Genomic DNA, 26,095 nt, shown 5'->3' with positions numbered 1-26,095 from the left:
TTGATTCAGCAAATGTGGACTACTCTTGTAATTTTTGTTTGTTTGTTTTTGAGATGGAGTTTCACTCTTGTCGCCAGGCTGGAGTGCAATGGTGTGATCTTGGCTCACTGCAACCTCTGCCTCCCAGGTTCAAGCAATCCTCCTACGTTAGCCTCCCAAGTAGCTGGGATTACAGGCATGTGCTCAGCTAATTTTTGTAGTTTTAGTAGAGAGAGGGTTTTGCCATGTTGATCAGGCTGGTCTTGAACTCCTGACCTCAGGTGATCCACCCACCTTGGCTTCCCAGAGCGCTGGGATTACAAGTGTGAGCCACCATGCCTGGCCTCTTATAAATTTTACACAATTGGCTTAAAAATGTATTTGGACCATGGGAAGATGGAGGTATATAAGATCATGGGCCAAATTGTGTCCCTTCAAAATTCCTTTTTTGAAGGAATTCAACTCCCTAGTACCTCAAAATGTGACTATATTTGCAGACAGGGCCTTTAGAGAGAAAATTAAGTTAAAAATGGAGTTTGTGGCCGGGCGCGGTGGCTCAAGCCTGTAATCCCAGCACTTTGGGAGGCCGAGACGGGCGGATCACGAGGTCAGGAGATCGAGACCATCCTGGCTAATATGGTGAAACCCCGTCTCTACTAAAAATACAAAAAACTAGCCGGGCGAGGTGGTGGGCGCCTGTAGTCCCAGCTACTCGGGAGGCTGAGGCAGGAGAATGGCGTAAACCCGGGAGGCGGAGCTTGCAGTGAGCTGAGATCCGGCCACTGCACTCCAGCCTGGGCGACAAAGGGAGACTCTGTCTCAAAAAAAAAAAAAAAAAAAGGAGTTTGTAGGGTGGGCCCTACTCCCATATGACTGTGTTCTTATAAGAAGAGAAGATTAGGCCCAGGTGCAGTGACTGGCTGGGCAAGGTGGCTCACACACATAATCCCAGAACTTCGGGAGGCCGAGGCAGGCGGATCACAAGGTCAGTAGTTCGAGACCAGCCTGGCCAACATGGTGAAACCCTGTCTCTACTAAAAATACAAAAATTAGCCGGGTGTGGTGGCACATCTGTAATCTCAGCTACTTGGGAGGCTGAGGCAGGAGAACTGCTTGAACCCGGGAGATGGAGGCTGCAGTGAGCTGAGATCGCACCACTGCATGCTTGGGTGACAAAGCAAGACTCCATCTCAAAAAAAGAAGAAGAGGAGATTAGGACAGGGAGAGACACCAGACATGTGCATGCACAGTGGGAAGACCGTGTGAAGACACAAGGAGAAAGAAGGTAGCCACCTGTAAGCCTGACAGAGGAGCGGGGCCGCCGAAAAACCAACCCTGCTCACACCTTGATCTTGGACTGCCAGCCTCCAGAAATGTGACAAAATAAACTTCTGTTGTCTAAGCCATCCAGTCTGTGGTATTTTGTTACAACAACCCTGGCAAACTAATACAGGAAGCCAAAGGAAGGCAAACCTTCCCATTGCCCCCGACTCTGTAAGCTGGAGCAAAGCAACAGGCAGGGTGTGCCCAGAGGGCAGGCTGTGGCTGTATCACTCACCCAGGCAGTTGTGTCCATCGTGTGCCAGCATGAAGCCATCAAAGCAGGTGCACCTGTAGTTCCCTGGGATGTTGATGCACTCGTGGACACAGCCCCCGTTGTAGTAGTCATTTTCACACTCGTCAATGTCTGCAAAACGAAGGGCACGAGAGGTGTCAGAAGAGCCTGGTGGTCCCCTCTCCCAACACCAGGGAAGCCACCGGGATATGAGTGATTAGGGGATGATTCAACAAGTATTCACTTCAGTGCTCCCTGGGAGCTGGGGACTTGAGGATTATAAAAATGCTAATCATGTGTGGGGTGTCTTCCAGTTCCTACCACAGTGAACAGGCAAGATTCACACCTAGTTCTGCCTCCCCCGAGCCAGTGTACAATTTCCGAAAACTAGCTCTCTTGAAGCAGGCGGTACTGAGTAAAATTAACTGCACATCAGCAAAAAGTGTAATATCTGGAATGAAAGAAAAGTCCACTAATTCCTCCAAACAGTTTCTTTCCACATCAGAGTCTGATGCCTGCATTTCAACTGCTCCAGCTTCCTTGCTATAACAAAGGCTCCTCACTCATAAACAATGGCCAATAGCCTCGGTAAAGGTCACCCTTTTTGCTCTTTTAAGGCTTTTTCAACATTTCCCGTCAGGGGTCAAAGGGCTATCAATTCTGGCGTTCCAGAGAGATTTTAGAGACCCTGGAGAATGACAGGAACATGCCTAGTTAACCTTGTCTGAGCTGCTTCCACGCCCAAGTCCTGCTTGTAAGGCCATGTCATTACCTCTTCAATCCCACACTAACTCAGTGATACAGGCACCATTCTCACTATTCCAATTTTGCAAGAGCACTGAAGAAACCGAAGCACAGTGAGGCTAAAACCTCACAGATGGTCACACGTCACACACCTAGAAAGTGGCACGAATGGTATTCAAACCCGTGGGATTCAAACCCTTCGGCTTCAGAGCCCAAGGGGCCTAACCTCGGTCACACCCGGCCTCCTTGTGAGGGCACCAGGCACAGCAAGAATCTGCCAGCCGGGGGTGCCGGCTCTTCTGCAGGGTCTTCAGCATCTCCCCGAGATCCCTCTGGCTTCACTCATCTCAACCGACAGTCACCCTGACCTCCAGAGGCTCCAAGACATGCTGGGGAGAGAAGAGGGCCGGAAATGTCCCCCACAGGGGAACGGGAACCGGAACCGGAAGTGCAGCACTAAGTGGAACCGGAAGTGCATCTCAGGAGGCTACTGAGGAGGAAGCTGCGGTCCCTCCCCTATGGCGTAGAAGAGGGATTTTTGAGGCTGGGTTCCAGCTTTGAAAGTGGGGTGGGGCCATCCTGTAGAAGAAGAGAGCCTGTAGAAGGCAGGCCTGGCTTCCCTCAATCGCTGGAGGAGCTGCTGCAGGGAGACACGGAACTCCTTGCTTTCTCCCTACTGGTCCAGACAGCAGAGCTACTCACAGTGAGGGGAAGCCATGGGGCCAATGAACGTTCATGGGTAGGAGTGCTGGTCTGCAAAGTAGAGGCTGTTGCAGGAGGTAGAGAGCTCCCTGACTCTGGAGGTGACTAAGCACTGCCATGATGCCTGCCAGAGATGCTGCAGAGCAAAGGGGATAACTTTGGTGAAAGCAGCAGAAGTGAATGCGCCAGAGTACAGGGTCTGGGCTGTGCAGCCACTCTTGGTGTCCACCCAGCCACAATGAGGGAAGAACAAAGTAGCCTGGGCTGGGTCACCAAAGGATGAAGAGATAGGAGTCCTCTCCTAATCTGCCTACAGGGGCACCTGCATCAGTTCCCAATTCTGCAGCTCATTTGAATTTTGTTTGTTTGTAGAGACAGGGCCTCACTATGTTGCCGAAGCTAGACTCAAACTCCTGGGCTTAAGGGATCCTCCTGCCTCAGCCTCCCTAGTAGCTGGAATTATAGGCATATTCCACTGTGCCTGGCTCTGAGCTGTTTTTAATTCTGATATTTAATCCACTTATAAATTGCAAATAAAATTAAGGGAGAATGTGATATTTTATGTTTATTGAAAAGGCACATAGATGTTATTTATTTATTTATTTATTTTTATTTTTTATTTTTTATTTTTTTTGAATCAGTGTCTCCCTCTGTCGCCCAGGCTGGAGTGCAGTGGCACGATCTCAGCTCATTGCAACCTCCACCTCCTGGGTTCAAGCAATTCGCCTGCCTCAGCCTCCCGAGTAGCTGAACTACAGGCATGTGCCACCACAGCCGGCTAATTTTTTGTATTTTTAATAGAGACGGGGTTTCACCGTGTTAGCCAGGATGGTCTCCATCTCCTGATCTCATGATCCACCCACCTCGGCCTCCCAAAGTGCTGGGATTATGGGCGTGAGCCACCTCGCCCGGCATAGATTTTAAAAAACTGAGAGATGGCCGGGCGCGGTGGCTCAAGCCTGTAATCCCAGCACTTTGGGAGGCCGAGACGGGCGGATCACGAGGTCAGGAGATCGAGACCATCCTGGGTAACACAGTGAAACCCCCGTCTCTACTAAAAATACAAAAAAAAACTTAGCCGGGCGAGGTGGCAGGCGCCTGTAGTCCCAGCTACTCGGGAGGCTGAGGCAGGAGAATGGCGTGAACCCGGGAGGCGGAGCTTGCAGTGAGCTGAGATCCGGCCACTGCACTCCAGCCTGGGTGACAGAGCGAGACTCCGTCTCAAAAAATAAAAAAATAAAAAAATAAAAAAAAATAAAAAACTGAGAGATACTGATTAGTTCCCAGTCTCTGTTTGCAGCCCTGACCTTTCTCCAGAGCCCCAGAGAGACTAATGCAACCACCTCTTCCCCTGGGTATTCCAAAGGTACTCCAAAGGCGACAAAGCCCAGCTTTAACTCATCGACCTGCAGTTACCTGGGGTTCCTCATCCCGGTAAATATTGTTTTCCTTCCACTGCTCCCTTAACATCAAATCAGCTACCAAAGCGTGGTTTCTTTACACCCTTAATATAGGTACAGTCTATCCACTAGCCACTTATTTTCACTACCTGTCAGCATGAGTATCACCTCACATCTGATTCGACTCAGCAGCCCCCAAACTGTTCCCTCCCTCCTTTCCTCCCTCAAGCAGGTGATTCAGGGGGAAGCTGGCCTGGTCCTAACTCTGGGGGTGGAGACTTATCAGTCTCATCCAAACAGCACATGCCACTAGCAATTGCTGTTGGTCCCAGGGTTGGTAGGTGACTTAGGTTGGATCAATCAGACTGAGGAAAAGGACTTTTACTCCATGCTTGGGTAAAAGAACTTTCTCTCATCTTATACCTCAGAAGGAGGTATCTACTCCTGAAATATACACAAGCCCTTTTAATTCTCACAGCAACACTCTGGAGTAGGTGTTTTAACTCCATTTTATGGTTGAACAAACTAAAGTGCAGAGAAGTTAGATAATTGCTCAAGGTCACATAGTAAGTGGTAGGGCAAGGATCAGAACAAAGGTCTTTCGGTCTGTGAAGCCCACATCCTTTCTAATAAGTTAGAATGCCTGTGACATGCCAGTCATTGACAAAATGCTTTATACATGATACAATATTTCACCCTTGGCACATTTATACTGTGTACTGAGAAAGTACTATCCAATCATCCAAATACCCATTTACCCATCTATCCTTCTACTTGTTCTGCATCTGTCTATACACACACACATACACACATGTGTGCATGCCTATCTACCCAAATAACCAACCAGCCAGCCATGCATCCTTTCATCCAAACACCCATCTACCCTTCCACTATCCATCCATCTACTCACCCTCAACCTATCCATTCAAATATCTACCCAACCATTCTTCCATTTATCGATTTGTGCTAAATTTTATCCATCTAAATATCCAGTGTGCTGACCACCCTTCCATTTCTCCAATCACCTATTCACCCATCCATTCATCCAGCCAAACTTTCACCCATACATCCAAACATGCATGCATGCATCCATCTGTCTAAATATTCAACCAGATACCTATCCTTCCATTCATCTAAGCACTGACCCATCCACCCATCCATCCATCCAAGTGCTTAGCTACTCATCTGTATATTCATTGATTCAAATACTCACCCTTCTATCCAGACACACATACACTCATGCTCATGCACACACACACACACACACACACGCATTCAAACATCTACCTACCCATCCATCCATCCAAACTTCTATTAACTCACTGATTCCTTCAAATATCCATCCAAACAGCTTACAAAATATGTACAACAATTTTTTCAAACAGAATAAGATGCTAGGATGAAGAAAAATAAATGAGGTTGAAGAATAAGATAAAGCTGGTGAAAACATACAAAAACACATTTGATAATTGCAGCACAATGACAGAAGGTGGGCTGTGAGCTTCCTAAATGCCAAGACAAAGACAAGGAAAGAAACACAATCGGTTATAGAGTTGCTGCATCTATAAAATGTAATCCAAGTGGCTATTTCAATGGTGGTAAGCTCTGACAAACCTCAGACCTCCTAGTGAGGGAATGTCTTCCCCTGCTTAGAGAACATCATACACTTTAATTTTCTTGGCACAGTTCCAGTTTATGCCTATTGTTGGGGTATAATTATTAACAGTAGTTATTAACCTTTTCATTATTAAAATGATAAACTATCTGATCACCACACCCATAAGGCAGTATAAAGATATCATTGAATAGTCAATAAAACAGCTCTACCCATTTCCTGCCTTTGACTCCCCGTAAGGTAGGCCACAATAATTGCCAGTGCGCTGGAGAGTGCCGAGATATTTGCTGCTTGCATTTCTTTCCTCAATCCATCCCCAATTAGTTCTCCTAGATTGAGCATCTCTCAGAATGACCAGTTCTTCTCCAATCCCCAGGCCTGCTGTGGCAGCCAGCTTTACTTCCCAGTGCCCTGGATGGAGGTTGTCGGCTCCTAAACCAAACTTTCCCTGATTTTCCATGTTTGTACCTGGAATTTTTGTTCTAAAATCATGTGAGCCTCCTCCTTTAATACCTAAGAGATAAACACACAAACAAACCAGCTAAAAAAATCTGCCAAAGCAGGTGAATTTATTATTATAAAAACATATCCAGGAGTCGCCGCCCCGGAAGAGGCACCACAGACCTCCAAGACGCTCATCCGACTCAGACCATTTTTTCAGGACTGAAAGCCAGAGAACAAGGAACAGGCAGGTGGAGCGGGGAGATGGTAAAGGAACGGAGGGGACAGAGCTCAGTTCTGTGGATGTTGATTCTTTAAGGGCTGTTGTGGATTGAACTGTGTCCCCACAAAAAGGTATGTTGAGGTCCCAACCCCCAGGACCAGAGAATGTGATCTGACTTGGAAGTAGGGTCTTTGCAGATGTAATCAAGTTCCGATGAGGTCATACTAGATTAAGGTGGGCCTTAATACAATGCTGCTGTCCTAAGAAGAGGGAAATTGGACACAGACATACAGGGAGAAGAATACCATGTGAAGACACACAGACACACAGAGAGAAGGCGGCCGTGGGATGATGAAGGCAGAGACTGGAGTGAGGCAGCTGTATGTGAGGCCAGGGTAAGAGCTGCCATCACACAGAAGAGGCTGAGGCTCAGCATCACTGAGGACCTTGTCTTCAGGCCCCCAGCCAGTGGTTGCATTCAAGTGCAGACTTGATTCCCACATTTGGAGCCACATCCTTGGGGTGTGTGAGATGAATATTTTTAAAAAGTGCTTCATGCTCCTAGCCAGGTGTGGTGGCACATGCCTGTAATCCCAGCTACTCAGGAGGCTGAGGCAGGAGAATCCCTTGAACCCGGGAGGCGGAGGTTGCAGTGAGCCGAGATTGCACCACTGCACTCCAGCCTGGGCAACAAGAGCGAAATTCCGTCTCAAAAAAATAAAATAAAATAAAAAAATAAAAAAAGTGCTTCATGCTCCAAAGAGTCATTAAGGAGAAAAGTGGGGAAGAGGTGTCATAGGTATTATTATTTTTATTTCCAAGGTCTGTACCTACCCTTGAGGTTGACGAGGGGTGGTGACAGTGGAGGGGTGGTGACAGGGATGGTTCGCATGAATGGAGAAAGTGGGCAGGACAAAAGATATGACCAGCTTTCAGAGCCCTGGGCACAGGAGATGAGAAGTCCAGCAATTCACTCCAAGCATTGCTGTTCCTTCCCCTGCTTGGATTTTTTTTTTTTTTTTTTTAATGAAAACTCAATTCCCAACAGAAGACAGCTCCCAGCATCTAACAGAACAGAGAAAAGCAGCACAGAGAACTGCTCATTATGGAATTTTTGAAAGGTCACTCAGCTCTGCTTTTTGTGTATTGAAAGCACGCACACACACAACCCCATAGCTGTGCTTCCACGCCAACAGTGTGGGTTTGGAACCCATATAGGGTAAGATATTTTTTTAAAATCATTTAATTCAAAATTGATTCTTGCTGCTCCATAAAATATACATTTATTCTGTGGTGTCTAAGTGCTAAAAGATCCTATTGCAATGAGTCAGAGAGGCTTTTCATTTTATTTTAATACTATTTTAGGGCATTTTCCTCAAAATCAGGACTGACTAGAAACCTTCTCAAAATTAAGGATTTTTAAAGCATCCCACTCTCTACTCTCAGGGATCATTACTGAAAACGTCTTCTCATTTCCCCCTGAAACTGGCATTTTTCTAGACATTCCTCAAGAACAGTAGAGACCAAACGCTCTAACAAAGAGCCCTTTCCTGGCTGGGCGCTAGCATGTCCTCTCCTTTGTCTGGGGGCTTTAAGAAAAACCGTGCCCTCCTTAGATCAGGCAACCATTCGGGGAGAGATGTATGGCTTAGGAAGTTGAGTCCTTATTGATGAATAAATCTTAATCCGGTTTGTTGGCTAATTATGCTCCAGGGAAGGTAGTTTCTTGGGCTGCCTAGCAGGAAGGATTAAGCCCCTGTCTCCGGTGGCTCGGGGTTAAGCTCTGGGTTTGTAATGACTGAGTAATGAGACCCGCTCTCTGAGGGCCCCTGGCATCCATCGATCAGGTTTCCCTTCTGCAGAGACAATGCCAGAAGTGGGCCCAGCAGTTAATTACGGGAAAGGTCAAAGGGCACGTAAAACTAACACAAATCTATATACTTTTTCATTCCTAACTGCACACAATGACCGTGGCTCAGCCAGAGGGTGGGAAGGTTCCCTCCCGCTTCCCACTCTGTGATTCAAGATAACCGTGGGGTTGGAGCTGCTCAGTGACCTCTCCCAGTCCCTTATGTGGCTTCAGGCCTCCACACTTTGACTCATGCTGTTCCCTCTGCCTGGAGGTCCTTCCCTCCACAACATCCACTCACTTCTGCATCCTGAGCCCCAGTACCACCTCCTCCCGGAAGCTTTTGCTCATCTTCGAGCAGATCTAGCCCCTCCCCCAGCCCAAGCAGGCACTAGCATTATTCTTGCTTGCTTGTGTCTGTGTCCTTTGATGCTGCAAATCCATGAGAATGAGAACCATGTCCTGTGCAGCTTGAGCCTCAGAACCAAGCAGAGCCCGAGCATGTTCAAAGGAATCCTCTGGGCATTGCATGAATGAACAATCACGACAGTGGCCTTGCTGAGCGACTCTCCTGACACGTCAGGCCGTCTGCAGGCCCCACACACAGGACTGCCCTGAGAGCTGGGCGCCACCATCTCGATCTCACAGCAGCAAACCACGGTTCAGAGACATCGCCTGCCCTGCCTCAGATCACACAGCAAATGCAAGGGGAGCCGGGAAGGGAGCCAGGCGGCTTGACTTCAGAGTTAGTGATGTCTCCGTCACAAGATCATATAGTCGATGATTTTATTTACGTCAAATCTCCAGAAAAACCAAATCTGCTAAGACAAAAAGCAGATGAGAGCTTTCCTAATACCGGAGGGGCTGCAGACTTCGGGAGTGGTAGAGGATGGTCAAGGAGCATGGGGTGTCTTTTTGGAGTAATGGAAAGATTCTAACACTGGACTGGGCAGGGTAGCTCACGCCTGTAATTCCAGCACTTTGGGAGGCTGAGGCGGGTGCATCACCTGAGGTCAGGAGTTTGAGACCAGCATTGTGGCCAACATTGTGAAACCCTGTCTCTACTAAAAATACAAAAAATTAGCCAGGCATGGTGGTGCACGCCTGTAATCCCAGCTACTCAGGAGGCTGAGGCAGAAGAATCACTTGAACCCAGGAGGCGGAGGTTGCAGTGAGCCAAGATCATGCCACTGCACTCTAGCCTGGGCGACAGAGCAAGACTCTGTCCCCCCCCCCCCCAAAAAAAAAAAAAAAAAAAAAGGCCGGGCATGGTGGCTCACGCCTGTAATCCCAGCACTTTGGGAGGCCGAGGCAGGCGGATCACGAGGTCAGAAGATCGAGACCATCCTGGCTAACACGGTGAAACCTCGTCTCTACTAAAAATACAAAAATATTAGCTGGGCGTGGTGGCGGGCACCTGTAGTCCCAGTTACTCAGGAGGCTGAGGCAGGAGAATGGCGTGAACCCGGGAGGCGGAGCTTGCAGTGAGCCGAGATTGCGCCACTGCACTCCAGCCTGGGCAACAAAGCGAGACTCCGTCTCAAAAAAAAAAAAAAATATATATATATATACACACACACACACACACACACACACACACACACACATATATACACACACATATAATAAATAAAAAAAGATACTAACATTGATTGTGGTAATGGACTGGCAATGTGAATATACTAAAGGCATTGAATTGTATACTTTTAATGAGTGAATTGTACAGTATGTGAATTATATTGCGATAAAGCTGTTTAAAAATAGAAGTCAAACAAGTAATGCTGTGGGTGTTCTTCTCCACTGGGCTGGTCGCATCTCCAGGGATCTCTGCTTGCATGAAGGGCAACCACAAGGAGGCTGGCTCTGAACTGACCTCAAATGCCACCTGCCCAGCTTGGGGTCACGGTGGGCCGTGTTGCTACCAAGAAGCAGGGGAGATTTCCCACCAAACCGATATGACGAAGACCAGTTCATTATTTCCTTTCTCCCTCAAAAATGCCCTGAAACCCTTGCTGAGGGCTGCTCCTGGGCTCCCGCATCAGGACTAACGGACGCTGAGGCAGCCTGGTCAAGAGAAAATGGAGTCGTTGGTGCGTGTGAGATGGAAGCCAGGAGAGACCGCGGGGAACCTGCCAGGCTTGAGTCTAGTTCTGCCAGCCCTCAGTCAAGGCCCCTGTTCCACCCTCCTGCCCATTACAGGCAGTCATTCCCCCATCCCCTTAGGGAAAGGCCAAGGAGAGGCCCGAGACCCAAACACTGCAGGTTCTGTGGGGCCGCTCCACAGGCCCAGCCACCTCCGAGCTCAGGAGGACAATCACAAACAGGAAGTTGCCTGAAAACCTGGGCCGGCCCTTAGAATTAGTAAGCTGGATCCTAGAGCACCCTGGATTTTATCAAGGTGTCACTGAGGCCCAAAGAGGGGAGCTGAAAGACAAATCTTAGCAGATCAGGGGCTGACGGCACCTTGAACTCAGGGCTCTCGGCCTGGCCTTCTCTCTCTCATCTCAGGATCCAGCAGTGGGCAGGGCCTGAGCTTGCCTGGTGCAATTCGGGTTCATTCCCCTTCTCTCCGAACCCCCGGGTGGCCTTCCTCTCCAATGTAATAAAATAACAGCAGTGGCAACTCCACACCAGGCACCATCTTGATGGTAACTGGCTTAATCCTCCCTACAGTCGTGCAGAAAGGTCTTCACTTCCCATGGCTCATAGAAAAATAAACTGAGGCTCAGAAAACTTCAGTGTCTTTCCCAAGATCACCCAGCTAGAAGGTGGTGAAGGCAACATTTGAACCTGGGCAGGCTGGTCCCAGACTCTACCTTCCTCACCTCGACACAGTTGTCCAGAGAAGATGGCATCTCTGTGAACCAGGAATCTGGGGCCCGCGGGCCTTGTGAAGGATCAGGCCACCTCTCTGCCTTCTTCCCTCCCATGCCAATGTTGTCCTGGGCCAGGCCTTTTGCCCTTAGCCTGGACCTTGGCCACAAGGTGCTGCCAGCCTGGAGAGGGGAATGACCCAGACACAGATGCACACAAACTCATGTGCTCCTGCCCACAGACCGACCAGGCCCACGTCTGCCCGCAGGGCTGGCAGTGGGAAGGGACAGTTGGCTAAGCCCCACTGAAGCCCACCCCTCATGCTGGACAGACTGAGGCCAGCATTGGGCGCCATGGAAACGAGGAGCACCCTGAGGAAGGAGCTGCCCACAGTGAGGGTCCAAGGGGCCTGAGATCTCCTGCCCCCGCTGAACTCTGATGTCAGGATGCAAAGGCCGGAGAGGCCCACAGACTTGGCCCAGGCCACACAGGGCTGGAACCCGGTCTCCATGGACACACTCCCAGCTCCACTCGCCTCTATAAGAGAGGCAGGAGGTCTAGACAGAAGACATAGGGGTTCCTGGAGAGAGGGGAGCACTTTGAAGACCCTGGAGGGAGTGGGGAGTGATCTACGCCAGTGGCTGCTGTTAACCCAGGCCAGGCATCCAACCAGCTGGCTGAGGTTTTACACTCTTTCTAGCCAGAGGCCGCAGTCCTGGCCCATCTGGAAGCCCGTCTGGGAGCACCCTCTGAGACCCCCTGACCTTGCCGTTCACACAAGGCCCCGAGCCCTCTTTGTCTCAAGGCCTTTAGGGAAGGCCGTCATCCATTTCAGTAGCATTCAAAGGCACACAAGTCCATGGTTTATTTTCTTAGAAATAATGGTTTTTGCTGGTTAGCATTCCTCGGATGGAAAACAAATACAGCCACTGTAATAAGAAGCGGCTAAGAGGAGGTGAGAGGGCCCAGAGGAAGGGGGCAGAGAGGGGCTGCTGCCTGGGGAGCTGGAGGACATGGAGGGTGGGAGGTGGGGGCAGAGACTCCTAACCCTGGGAGAAATGGGGAATTAGAGAAAAAAAAAAAAAAAACCCAACATGCAGGCACTGGTGCAGCCTTCAACACATTCTCACAGACAGTGAGGCCCCTTCCCTCCTCAAATCTCTACTCCAGTGCACATTCTGTAGGGCAGGTGTTGTGGCTCCCATGTGGTGAATGAGGAAACCAGGGCTCAGAATGGTCAAGTCACCGCTGGCTCACGGAGTTAGAAGGGACCGAAATGCAGGCCTCTAAATCCTTGCTACAAATGCTTCCACTGACCATCACAGCTGGAAGGAGCATCAGAGACCTGCTTCTGCTATGCTTTCCTAACCTAGCCCAGAGGACACCTCCTCTAAGAAGCCCTCCTGAATTTCTTCCCCTCCTTGGCAGAGATATGCACTTTCTCTACTTCAACAAAACAACACCTGTTTTGTTTGTATTTTCATTGCTGCACTTTCCACATCCTATTATGATCACATCTTTTCCAATCTGTGTCTCCCACAAGGCAGGTCAAACGCAGGAAACATGTTTCAGCCCCAGCACCTAGCTTGGCACAGAGTAGGTGCTCAGTAAACATTCTTGATACTCAACTGAAAACAGTCCAGTGCACACACACTTTACAGATGGGCAAACTGAGGCTCAGAGGTGAACTTGCCTCCAATGTTTAAATGTGGTAGCATGAGTTTTTTACTTTTTCCTCCTAAAAATGGACATTGGCTCCAAGAACTCTGCAAGAGCCCTAATCAGCAGCAGAGCTGGCAAGCAACATTGCCTAATTGCTAGCTGACAGCACCTTGGAATTTTAAGTCACATCCAATTTCTTCCTGCCTGCTGGTCTGCTGGACTTGAGCACTTTCATCTTCGGCAGAGCACACGTTAGCATGCATAATTGCATGTTTTAAGACTTGAAGGAGAAGAATTTCCCCTTCTCTCCCCCCACCCTCCCACCTCCTACTGCCTTTCCTGGCCTCCCAAAAAGCAGAATTTTATCTGGAGTCTCAATAATGTGTGTAGTAATGATGATTAAAATGATTTAATAAGGTCATGGACATTATTTCCTAAGAAGGCCAAATTGGTTTTAAGATTTTTTTTTTTCTGATGTTAAACTAAATGGATCACTGAGTATGTTATTAGGAATTTTGTTAAAACACTTTAATAACATGCTCTGTAATCCACCTAACTTCAGTGATTGACAAGTAGACCCTGGGGATATAAAATTCAGGAAGTGACTATTTACATTCATTACATACACACTAATTTTGTGATCTCTGACGGCCACAAGGTTGTCATGTTTTTCCTTTTCACACAAAAAGAGGAAAATAGTAATATATTTGATATACTGTGGCCCAAACAAAAAGTTATTTCCCCCAAGAGTTTTAATTATAGCATTTTGGAAAAGGCCCGAGTTAGAACTTGCAAGTGGAATAAACCACTTGAATAAATGGTCTAAAAAATTAAGTACACATAGAAGGGGTGATGTGTGCTGTTGGTTCAGACTAAACAGTGATTATCAAGAGGGTCTTAGTTATTTAAACAAGCCATTTGAGGGCGGTTTGCTCCTCGTTTGGGGCCTGGTCCTGATTATAAACGAGAGCTTTTAATTAAGATTAGTAGGACCCAATTCAAGCTATAATTTGGTCCTTTTCCCTAGCAAATGTCTATGAAAACAAGGCAATTAAGGTTAAATGAGTTGAAGTATTTAAAGGGGATGAAATGCCCCTTCCTCACCCCCAGCCTGCCCCCTCAGCAGAATAAGCACAAACAGGCCTGGTTAATTCAGACCAGGAAGCCAGTGCGGGAATGGCCTGGCAGATTCCGAAAGGCCCATGCCCCCGGGGCCAGGTGAGCCGCGGATGCACACGCTTAGCTAAATGGACAGGGAAGAGGAAATGGAGTATGCAAAGGTCCAGAGGTAGGAACAAGCTGGCAAGTTTGATGAACTAAAAGAAGACAGTGAGGCTGGGTAGGGAGGGATGGATAAAAAATGGCCGGGTGCAGTGACTCATGCCTATAATCCCAGTACTTTGGGAGGCTGAGGCAGGTGGATCACTTGAGGTCAGGAGTTCGAGACCAGCCTGGCCAACATGGTGAAACCCCATCTCTACTAAAAATACAAAAAATTAGCTGGGCATGGTGGTGCGCAGCTGTAGTCCCAGGTACTTGGGAGGCTGAGGCATGAGAATCCCTTGAAACTGGGAGGCGGAGGTTGCAGTGAGCCGAGATTGAGCCACTGAACTCCAGCCCGGGTGACAAAGCAAAACTTCATCTCAAAAACAAACAAAAATAACAATAATAGCTCACAACACAGCAAGGCCCCACCTCTAAAATAAATTAAAATAATAACAGTATCACAAATGGTAGCTTCCAGCCCCTCCCATTCCCAGGTCCTGTCTCAGACCAGCCAGCAGCAGCAAGGGAACGAGTACGTGTAGAAGCAGAGGGGCTGTGCAGCCCCCTCGATCCCTCCATAGTGAAGGAGCCTTCCCTATTGCTTTCCAATGGGCTGATGGGGGCCTGGCCTGATGCTGGGACCCCTTGGCTGATGGGGGATGGATGGAACCCAGGCCTTGCTGCCTCTCACCTGGGAGGCCTGGCTAGAGACAGACCTCTCTGGAACCAGTTTCCCCAGGTGAATTCTGCCATCGGTCCACACCAGTTATCCTCAGACTAGCTCTCTCCCTGTCCAAGCCTCTGCTTCCTCATCTGTAGAACCCTCAGAGTCTGTGAGGTTCTGGGAGGCCTTCCTGGGTCCTCCCAGCATGGATAAGGGTCATTCACTGCCCACTGACACCAGCTCTGGGCTTAGCCCTGAGGGAAGTTGCATGGGTCCTCACAATCTAGTGTGACAGGAGCACTGAGTGAGGATGCTCACAGGTGATAACTCCCCTGTCTGGGAGACCAGAGATGGCTTCCTGGAGGAGGAGACCCTTTCATCCAGCAAATGCCATCCACACCCTGTGCCAGGCCCAGTCTCTAGGTTCCAGGGATGGAAGCTGACGAATCCCAGATCCAGTCTTTGAGGAGCTCACATTCCAGGAGGAGACGTGGGACAAGCTAAGTGCAGTGTGGCATGGGCTACAATGGTGGTGTGTATGGACCTGGGCTGGGCTGCAAAGAGGGGTGGCAGCTGTCACTCACAGGGGCTGCCTCAATGCCCTTCGAAGTTTCTTCCAACTCCACACAGCCATGAGTCTACCTCAAGGTACTTCAGATTCAATCAATAAAACAGTGCTTTATCTCCAGCCCTGCTCAGAGCCTTTCCCGGCTCTCTGAGGCACTCACCCGTCTGGCTACAGCAAGCCCTCTGCCAGCATTAGGCTGATTGCAGGGGGCCCCAGGCCACTCCTGGGCACAGATGCAACATGTCTGCACACATGGAGGCCATGGCATCATCGCATATGCCCACTGGCCATGAGGCAAGTTGCCCTTGAAGGTGGGAGAAGAAACTGTTCCCAGAATGGGGGGCAGGTGGCCTTCAGGGCTGGATTTGCTAACAGGGATTCTGCAAGCAGCAGGTTTCAAGGTGACCTGGTGAAGTGGGTAAGAGGCTCGGTCAGCCTCACATCGGGCTTCCCACAACCCAGGCTTGGGTTGTGAAAATGATAGAGAAAGTATGTTTCGGGCACTGATTAGTTGGTGAAGACAGAGCTGACAGTCCCTGTGGGAGAGCCAGTTAAAAGTAGGCAGTATCACCCAGCGGTCAAGAGGACAGACCTTGGGAACTGCCAGTTTGGGGCTTAAATTCTAGCTGTCCTCTATCAACTGTGTGACCTTTGGCCAGTCACTTTACCTCTCCATGCCTGTTTCCTTGCTTGAAAAATGGAAGGCATACTCCCTATCTGGTAGGGTTCTTGAGAGGATTAAATGAGATCATGGACATGGAGCATGTAGTGGGGTGTCTGGAAGCAAACACTCAACATATTGGTGAAAAACTGGGGAGACTGTGGCAGCCACATCCTCGGGGAAGGCTCTGCTGAGAGTCCGTCCTCTATGCTTATTACAGCAAAGAGCACAGTCAGTGAGATCTGCAGGACAGGGGGCTCACTGCCTCCAAGACTCCAACCCCAGCCTCAGCAAAACTCAACTCCAGCTCAGGACCTGCAGATGCAGGAGCCCAGGGAAGGAAAGCAAGTTTCATCTACTGCAGAAATGACTGGAGGGCGTGGTGATTGATTATTAATGTCTGCTATGGCAGAAGGTGACGGCATATTTGCCATCCCCGAAGTAGGCTTAGTTGAACAAAGGAAAGTCTTCTTTCCTATGTATTTTTTTTATTGTACATTCTCGATAAGCAGCCATCTGTGAATGGCACACCTGACTGTCCACCTCTGTGGGGATATAGGTATATGCATATGGTTTATATGAACAGTCGATGAACCAGAATACCTCATTTCCCAACCATTTTAGGTCCCAGAAATTGTTGGAAAAGACGAAGCTTTAGTTCTTTCATATCTTGAACAACATTGTGATCATTGACATTGACATGGTGAAGATGATGATGATCAGATACATCATCATCATCATCATCTTCATCAGCACCATCATCATCAATATCACCATCACCATCACCCTCATCAATAGCACCATAACAGCACCATCAACATTATCATCACCCCCATCACCCTGATCATCAATAGCACCATCATCACTATCATCATCATCATCATCATCATCATCATCATCATCGTCGTCGTCATCACAGTAAGGGCAGCTAGTGCTTATATACAGCATCCTATGTGCCAGGCTATGTTCAAAGGCTTTAAATACATTAACTCATTTAATTTTCACACTATCTGTATGAAATAAGTAGTAACATTATGCCTAATTTATAGATAAACAAATGGAGGTTAAATAACATGCCCAGGCTACATGGGCAGGATTTGAACCCAAGCCATCTGGCACCAAAGTCAATGCTTTAACCCCTATGCTGACCTTAATAGAGACTGTTCACGTCCTCTTCTCAGAACAGAGAGCCACAGATAGGAATAACCACTGGCAGAAACATAGTGTGGAGTAACAGGTCTACCAAACCTGGGCTCTAGTCCCCACCCAAGAAAGACCCTGCCCCCGCAGGCCTCCATTTTTCCATCTGTAAACCAAGGACGTGAACATCTGGATGGTTTCCCAGCTCCCTCAGGCCAGCGCTGCACATGGTGCCCCTTCAGATTTCAAAACCCCCGGATGTCTCTCCATAGTCCTCCCAGGGAAGCCAGCAGGGATCTGATGGTCCTCCGTGTTTATGTGTTGGCGGTGTGAGGTATGTATGTGAGCACTCTGGCAGGCTGCCTTGATTCAAATTGATGACTGTAGATGGGTCCCCAGGGATGAGAAAACCAGAGTGCTAGCAGGACAGGGTCCACACAGGCCTCCAGAATCCATGCCAACACTCACTGACTGAGGGTTTAGGGAGCCCATAACCAAATGGTGCCCTCCTCTTGGTTCCTAACAATTGTTCTCATACTGTTAACACAGCAACTCAACAGACACTGATTCATGACCCGAACTACCCTAAATCTGTTATCAGGAATTTCCAGCTCATGCAGTCCCACCAGACCACAAGCTCCTGGAGAGCAAGGACTATGCTGCACCATAACTATCACCACAGATATGCAGAATGGAGTGATTTTCAAAGGTCTTCATCATTCATAGTCTCAGTTGAGCCTGAAACCACTTTGACAGCTAGTGAGAACAGGTGATGTGATGGTGATGATGGTGATGATGATAATGATGACAGTGATGATGGTGATGATGATAATGATGACGGTGATGATGATAATGATGACGGTGATGATGGTGATGATGATGGTGGTGATGGTGATGATGATAATGATAATAATGATGATGGTGATGATGGTGATGACGGTGATGATAATGATAATGATGATAATGATGACGGTGATGGTGATGGTGATGATGGTGGTGGTAATGATGATGATGATGGTGATGATGATGATGGTGATGGTGATGATGGTGATGGTGATGATGGTGATGGTGGTGATGATGATAGTGATGATGGTGACAATGGTGATGGTGATGATAGTGATGGTGATGGTGATGATGGTGATGGTGATGATGGTGATGGTGATGATGATGGTGATGGTGATGATAGTGATGATGGTGATGGTGATGATGGTGATGGTGATGGTGATGATGATAGTGATGATGGTGACAATGGTGATGGTGATGATAGTGATGGTGATGATGGTGATGGTGATGATAATGATGATGGTGATGGTGATGATAGTGATGATGGTGATGGTGATGATGATGATGGTGATGATAATGATGATGGTGATAATGCTGATGATGATAATGACAGGACCATGGTGATGACCCTGACATCTGTATATGGAGCACACACTGTGGAATAAGTGCCTACTGTGTATTGGATGCCAGCCCCCAGTGCGCTATACTGTGGCTCACTCAATCTTCAGGATGACCTGTGATGGGGAGTATTTTTGGCCCTCACAACCGAAGGAGAAACTAAGGCTCAGTGAGGGCAAATCACCACCCAAATGTTCACATGAAAGGTGGGCTGCAACCCAGGCTCCCCTTGAAGAGACCAGCCTTGAATCTGCTCTCCTGTCTCTCATTGTGCAGAGTCAAGATGATACCAGGGCCAGAACGTGCCCTTCTACAGACCCCACACTCCACACTCTCCTCTGTGTTTATCTTAGAGGTTGCTCATCTAATGTGAAGTCCAGTCTGGGCAAAGGAGAGCCAACTAAGACTAAACGTTTTCTGCAGACCTACGCTAGTGCCAGGCCCTGCCCCATGAGCTGGGAACATGGCTACAAATGTAAAAGGCCCTTTCTAATTGAGGAGCTCGCTGAGAGCTCCTGGGTGCATGGCCTGAGTTTGACAGCTTCGATATGGTGACCCCTACAGCAAGCTTATGGTGGGCCCGCAATAAATGAGCTCACAGTTCTGTGGGGGACCAAGACAAGTAATTATGACCAAGTCAGAAGTGTGATGATGGAGGGAAGTCCAGAAGCCTCTGGGAGCAGCGTAGGTAACTAATGCAGTCTAGTATGCATGTGTGTGCATGGGTAAGTGCATGTATAAGTGGAGGTATCAGAGGCTCCCTGGAGGAGGCAAATCTAAAGAATGATTAGCCTTCAGATTTAGACAGGATGCAGAAAGAAGGTAAGGAGCTCCAGGCAGGCAGGAAATCTGAGCTGGGGCTCACAAACGTAGAGCAACCCAGTGTGTGTGCATGTGTGTGTGTCTGTGTGTGTGTGTGCATGCCAGGATAGAGGTGTTTCAGGATGTGAAGGGTGGAGGCCCAAATTTGGCTAGAGAGATAGGGAGACCCCTGGCAGTTCCTGCAGCACATTCGCAAGCCTCCTCTTGTCTCATTTTCATACCCAGCAGGACAAAAAATTTCCTTTTCTAGCAGGTGAGAACATGAAGCCTACAGAGCCAGTGAGCAACAGAGCTGGGCTTGGGGCAAGAGTCTGACTCCTAACTCAGGGGTCAAGCAGAGTGGGGAGTTAAAGCTGAACTCCGAAAAATTTTAGGGAAACAGGTAAGGCCTCCAGGGCAGGGGACAGCAGGAGAGGGCCTAAGGAGGAGCTGGGCTGGGGGACGAAGAGGCCAGGTCAATGGCTTATACCAGCAGAGATGGAGGGTCAACCATGGCCCTGCCTTGCCAGGACACTGGGTCTGGGGGGCAGAATAGAGGATCAGAAAGCGGTCACACACAGCCTCACATGTACCACTCAAACCAGGGAGCTAACCTCTGGCCCTGACAGCAGCCAGGCCAGCCGCCCCACCAGGCTTCTCACTCATGGCCTCCTCTGTGTGCCTCCAGCCTGGCCTCCTTCCAGAGATCTGTAGGTAGGCGCCAGCTCCCCTCTTTGGGTTCTGGGGCCCTGAGCGTGCCAGGAATATGACCCAACCAGGCATGATCCAGGGTGATGTCATCTGCCCAGCACTCAGCCTTAAATAAATGCTCAACAAATGCGAAGGATAAACACCACCAGCATCCCAGAGAGGCGTGGCTGCATCGCCCACAAAACTCTAGCCCTGTAAACGCCTTATACAGAAAGAACAGGGACCCATCCTGTGCTCACATGTCACTTTCCAAATACAAATATCAAACTTGGAAAAATTCAGCTGGCAGGGTCCAGGGAGAAGAAAACTAGCTGCCACAGTCATTGAGTGGGAGCTGCAAGACCTGGATTTCAGTCCTTGTCATGTCACTGTGAACATGGGAATCTTGCAAATGATGCTTCCTCTGTCTGAGCCTCAGTTTTCCTCATTTATACGACGGGTGCAGACAGGGAAGTTGGGGATCAGTGACCCCATCCGGGGGTGTGTCTGTTTCGGAGAGAGCTATTTCCAGCTCCCAGATGCCCAGTCCTGCTCCAGACCCATGGGGTGAGGACGGCCATGCAGACCCTCATGGACAAAAGCTCCAAAGGTTCCAATGGGCTTGGAGAGTCCTGGCACCAAACGCAGCCAGAGCTGCTCTTTTCTCTCTTTCAGCCTGCTGGGGAGGCAGTTTCTAATGCCAGGAGGTCTAACCAGCACCCCAGGTGCAGGGCAGAAAGGCTGGATAGACAGACAGATGGTACAAATCCACCAGTGTCTGTCCAAGCACTGGAACTCGAGACAGAGACCTACAGGGTGGTTTTGAACTTGACGTTAGGGACCTTGGAGGTCAGGGGGTAAGCCCAGGTCTTTGCACTCCAGCCCCATATAGCCAGTCAAGGACAGATGCACAAATACATCATTCAATACTTCATCTTAATTTCTTTTTCTTTTTTTTTTTTTTTGAGACAGAGTCTTTCTCTGTTGCCCAAGCTGGAGTGCAGTGGCGCCATCTCAGTTTATTACAACCTCCGCCTCTCGGGTTCAAGTGATTCTCCTGCCTCAGCTTCATGAGGAGCTGAGATTACAGGCACACGCCACCACGCCCGGCTAACTTTTTTTTGTATTTGTTGTATTTTTAGTAGAGACGGGGTTTTGCCATGTTGGCCAGGCTGGTCTCAAACTCTTGACCTCAGATAATCTGCCTGCCTCAGCCTCCCAAAGTGCTGGGGTTACAGATCTGAGCCACCGCACCCAGCCAATTTCTTAAAAAAAACGAAAAGTTTCAAGCCCAGTTGAGAATCAGGCACCCCATGACTCTAACTCCACCCTTCCAGGGAAACAGCCGGCATTCCTGAAAAGTTCACTGCCTCCCTCCTGAGGCCGAGAGAAGCCTGTGCTGTCAGCAACCATGACTGTCAGCAACCATGACGGTGGTGCTGGAGGCTCAGCCCCAGCTGGTGATGAATGGGGCAGGCATCGGCCACCTACAGCAGCCCTGGCAGCCTCAGGGTCTGGCCAGGAGGGCCGGGCTGAACTCACCTTCACACTGCCTGCCTTCCCCCTTGTAGCCTGGCTTGCAGAGGCATTTGTAGGACTTGGGCGTGTTCTGACAGATGGCATCGATGTGGCAGTCATCCGTGCCCTCTGAGCACTCATCCACGTCGACTGATCCTGTGGGTAGGGGTGTAGGGGGAACAACAGGTAAGCTGTGGCCCCGCGGCAGGTGGCTGATGGTGTGGGGCAGGGGAGCTCTTGCCTCTGCCTGTCCATTGGTCAGTGGGCTCATTGGCAATAACAGCTGTCACAGGACAATCTGGTGTGACAAGTGGCAACTGGTAGCATCTTTTGCACAGCCACTCTGTGGCAGGGACAATGCTATCGATACACTTGGCCTTATTTATTGTCGCAATGATCCCATTGAGCTATCGTTCCGCTAAAAAGATGAGAAAACTGAGGCTTAAGGAGACAGTGAGGAAGAACCTCCTCCTCCATCTGTCCTACTCCCCCAACAAGCATCGCTCCAACCTTCCCCCACTCTCCTCACTCTATCCCCCCACAGGCATCGCTCCAACCCTCCCCCACTCTCCTCACTCTATCCCCCCACAGGCATCGCTCCAATCCTCCCCCACTCTCCTCATTCTAGAATTTAGAGCCAGAAAGGTCCTTGGAGGAGTTTAAATCCAGCCCCTTTGGGTTCCAGATGGGGACACCAAGGCCATGCTAGGAGGCTCCTGCAGGTCACCTGAACGTGGGATCCCACCCTGCCGCTAGCCTGTGGAAAAATGGGATTCGTCATCTGGCTTCCACACCCCCACACCAAAGTGTCTGGTGGCAGAACCACACCCTCAACTGGGCTAACCTGAGCCCATCCGTGGTTCTGACTCCCCCCATGGTCCTCCCTCCTCGGAAATCCACACGTGAACCTGGTTTTCATATCCCAACTTCTAAATGCAAGTTCGGTCTAGGCTTTGAGGGCTCCCGACACTCTCCACCTACCACCCCCAACACATATACACCTTCAGTCTGGAACAGCTGTTGGGGCAAATCAAGCAAAATAGATTCTGCATATCCGGTCCATCTACACACCCCAAGCCTCTCTCCCTGTCTCTTTTACACACACACACACACACACACACACACACACACACACAGTTCAGGCAGGGAGGGGACCTGCCTCTTGTCGGGCACAGTTCAGCACAGTCAGAGCTGAAGCTATAATCCAGGTTAATTCCTCAGGTTATAGATGAGGAAACCGAGGCCCGGTGAGGTCACATCTGCTATGGGTCAGTAGCTCACTGGGACAGAGAGTGGACTCCAACACAGAATGAGCTTTCCTACGTGCCATGTGACTTCTAGCTAGCAATGCATGAAATTCAGACAGATGACAGACAGACAGAAGGACCCAGGAGTGCGGCAGCACAAAGAACTCTCAGCAGCTGCCATGAGGGCAGTGCCCCAGGGCTAAGCTCAGAATGTCCCCATCTCGTCATGCCTCTGGCCTCACCTTAGATTGCTGGGTCCCCAAGAGTGTCCACTCTAAATTTCTCCCCTGCATAATATCTGGGTTTGAAATCTGCCAGTGGGGCCTATGAGATCCATGCCCTCCAGGGCTCCTCCTTCTTTGCCCTAGCCCCCAAGTCTCCTGCCCACCCCTGAAGGAAGAGAGGCATCAAAAAGAAACACAACAGCATAACCCCCCTGCACACACACACAAGTGCACGCGTGCGCACACACATGGCAGGTGGCATTGCTTTTCAGGGGGGCTACATTTGCTCAGGTGGGCGGCCTGTCCTAGACAGCTTGCCCAGGGGAAGAGTGGAAAGGGGACCAGGAGGCAGGGACTGGAGGGGGCCGGCAACTGGATGGCTGGGCCAGCAGGAACATCCATGAGGGCCTTCTGGGGAAGTGGCAACGGAGGGACGCTGTGCAGGACTGGCACTGCCTCTAAGGCAGGGACCCAGGGGCCAGAGAGGGCCCATCTCCAGGCTTCTATTCGGGAGGACTGGGGACACTTCTGAAACAGGACCAGCAGAGGCAGTGGGCCACAGGTATGGCTCTTCCCACTTCCCAGGGGCCAGTGTGTAGGAATGAGGGGCGGGAGCCCCTTGTGCCCTCACCGCCAATCTCCCACCTAGACAGGTGTCTTCATTGGGATGGAAATGTATGGATGTTGATGAGGGGTGGGTGGAGCTATCTCTCAACACATCTTTCAACACTTGGGTGTCCTTGGTGTGGAGTATGGGGAGAGGACACAGGAGTTTGAGAAGAGAGGGTGAGAAGCCACTTGTCCCCACCGGTCCTCTGCCATGCTCCCGCTCCTGTCTGGGCTGGAGACTCCCCTGCAGGGCGACCCAGCCCTCCCAGCATAGGCTGCTCCCTTTGATTCTGGTTTGCTTATGCTGGGGACAGGCTATTGGCGTTTCACAGTCACAGGGCTTCCACCGAGAGGGTCAGGGAGGAGACAGAGTCAGATACAGAAAGACACGAGGAGGGACACAGGCAGAGATAGGCACCCCCAGGAACAGTCACTCAGAGGTGAGGGACCCCAAAGCTTGGGAGAGATACCCACAGACACAAGGGGAATGGGGCAGCAGGGTTGGGCTTCCAGGAGGGGTGTTGCTGTGGAAGAGTCTCACGGGCCCAGCATCCTCACTCGGGGCACGCGGGACCACCAGGAATAGACCCTACGCCACCCAAACCAGACCTCAGGGAGCCGCGAAGGACGTACAGGACCCTTCCCCTGCCTCCCCCTCCAAGCAGAGCACCGGAGGAGCGTCTCTGATGACGCGGGGGAGAGAATGTGACTCCAGCTTTTCGGGAAGCCCCTGAAGACAGCCAGAGAGCAGGAGGGGAAGGGGTGGGAGGGTGGGGGGTCCCCGTGAAACCCACGGGCCTGGGCCTGTGGCCTCCGGGTCTCCCCCTCCCCTTCCTGGGTCTGCTCCACCGACGTCCGGACTCTCCTCTAGTGTCTGTCCCTGCGTCTCCTCTGCCTTCCTTCCTTCTGTCTCTCCTCCCCGTCCTGTCAGACGGTCCCTCGTCCGCGGCTTTCCAGGCATCTCCGTCCCTCTCTCTTTCCGGGTCTCCCTCTCACCGCCCCACCAACCCCGTTTTTCTCCAGTGTCCATCTGTCCCCCATCTCCTCTTCTCTCTCCCTTATCAACAGTGGGACCGTCCCTCTTGATTCCTCCTGGTCCACGGGCCTCCTCCTCCTTCCCCGGGCCGTGCGGGCCTCCTCTCTACCCTTCCGCATCTGTCTTTTCTCCGGGCTTCCTTTTGTCTGCTCCCTCAGCGCAGCCTCTTCTGTCCGTCTGTCCCGCACCTCCCGCCCCGTCCCGGTCTTTCGGTCCGACCCTTTCCCCTTCCACCTCCTGGCGTGTCCCCCTTCGCCCGCCCCGCCCCGCCCCGCGTTCCCTCTCCCGGGAAAAGCGCCCCTCTGCGCTCGGGGTCCCGCCCCTCCCTGGTTCGCACGCGGGGCCCCCGGGAACCGCCGCCTTTCTTCCTCGCTCCCGCGCTCGCGCTTCCCCTCCCGGGGCCCCGGCCCACCCGCCCCTGCTGCGGCCCCTCCGGGCTCAGGAGCCCCGGCCGCCCGGGCTGCGAGAGGGGGCGCCCCGCGCCGGCCGCAGAAGTTACTTTGCAAAGAGGCGGGGGGCGCGGGGCGGCACGGGGCGAGCTCGGGATGCGCAGGGAAGAAGCCCTCCGGGACCGCGCCTCGGCCGCCCGCGCCCCCCGCGCCCGCCGCCCCCCACCTCGGTCGGGGGCTTACCTGGGAGCCCGCTGCCCCCCGCCAGCCGCCCGCGCGTGCCCAGGGCCAGCAGCACGCACAAGTGCCAGCGCAAGGCCGCCGCGCCCATGCTCAATACGGGCCCCGCTGGGCGTGCGGGCGTGCGGGCGTGCGGGGCGCGGGGACCCGACCGACCGGCGGCTCCCGCAGGCGCTGCTCGCTGCTCACAGCTCCGCCACGGCTCGGGCTCCTGAGCAGCCCAGCCGGCCCGGCTGATGAGCTGACAGCGCGCGCTCATTGGCCCGTGGCGTCGGGGGGGCGGGGCGTCGCCCACGGCCGGCCAATGGGCGCCGGCCGCCGGCCCTTCGGGGGAGGGCGGGCGCGGGCGTCGTGGGGGGGCCCTTCCTTGGGGCGGGCGGCAGGTGGGGGGTGGGAGCCTGGCCGGCCTGCTCGCTAGGCTGCGGGCGCGGGGTCTCGGCCAGGCTGGGGCTGCTCAGAGGCTGCGCCCTCCCCTGCCCTCGGCGTCCCGGCCCCTGCCGTCGAGCCCGCCGTCCCTCCAGGCCCGGAGGCAGGGATCCTGCGAGCCGGGGGTCCCGCGAGGTCGCCCGCCACCCGTGTGCAGTGAAACGCGCTAGCGCGCAGAGCAGACTCGCCTGCGCCGTCGTTCGCTGGACGTTTCCTGAGCACCTACTGGGG

General features: G+C 51.3%; 1 protein-coding gene across 3 annotated transcripts in view; it reads right to left on the bottom strand.

The window, feature by feature from the left end:
• SCUBE1 (signal peptide, CUB domain and EGF like domain containing 1) overlaps positions 1-25,649 on the bottom strand; it is a 143,142-nt gene extending 117,493 nt beyond the window's left edge. For all 3 annotated transcript variants that reach the window (XM_045363498.3, XM_045363499.3, XM_045363501.3), the window contains exons 1-3: positions 25,442-25,649; positions 21,718-21,849; positions 1,538-1,666 (exon numbers count right to left, since the gene is read on the bottom strand). In XM_045363498.3, the coding sequence (XP_045219433.2) occupies positions 1,538-1,666; positions 21,718-21,849; positions 25,442-25,529 (349 nt within the window). In that variant the 5' untranslated portion in view covers positions 25,530-25,649. The remainder of the gene's footprint in view (positions 1-1,537; positions 1,667-21,717; positions 21,850-25,441) is intronic.
• Positions 25,650-26,095: the final 446 nt, after the last annotated feature.

Source organism: Macaca fascicularis, chromosome 10 (genome assembly GCF_037993035.2).
Source record: "Macaca fascicularis isolate 582-1 chromosome 10, T2T-MFA8v1.1".
NCBI lineage: Eukaryota > Metazoa > Chordata > Mammalia > Primates > Cercopithecidae > Macaca > Macaca fascicularis.
Note: the sequence above shows the minus strand (reverse complement) of the source record. Positions and strands in the feature narration are given on the sequence as shown.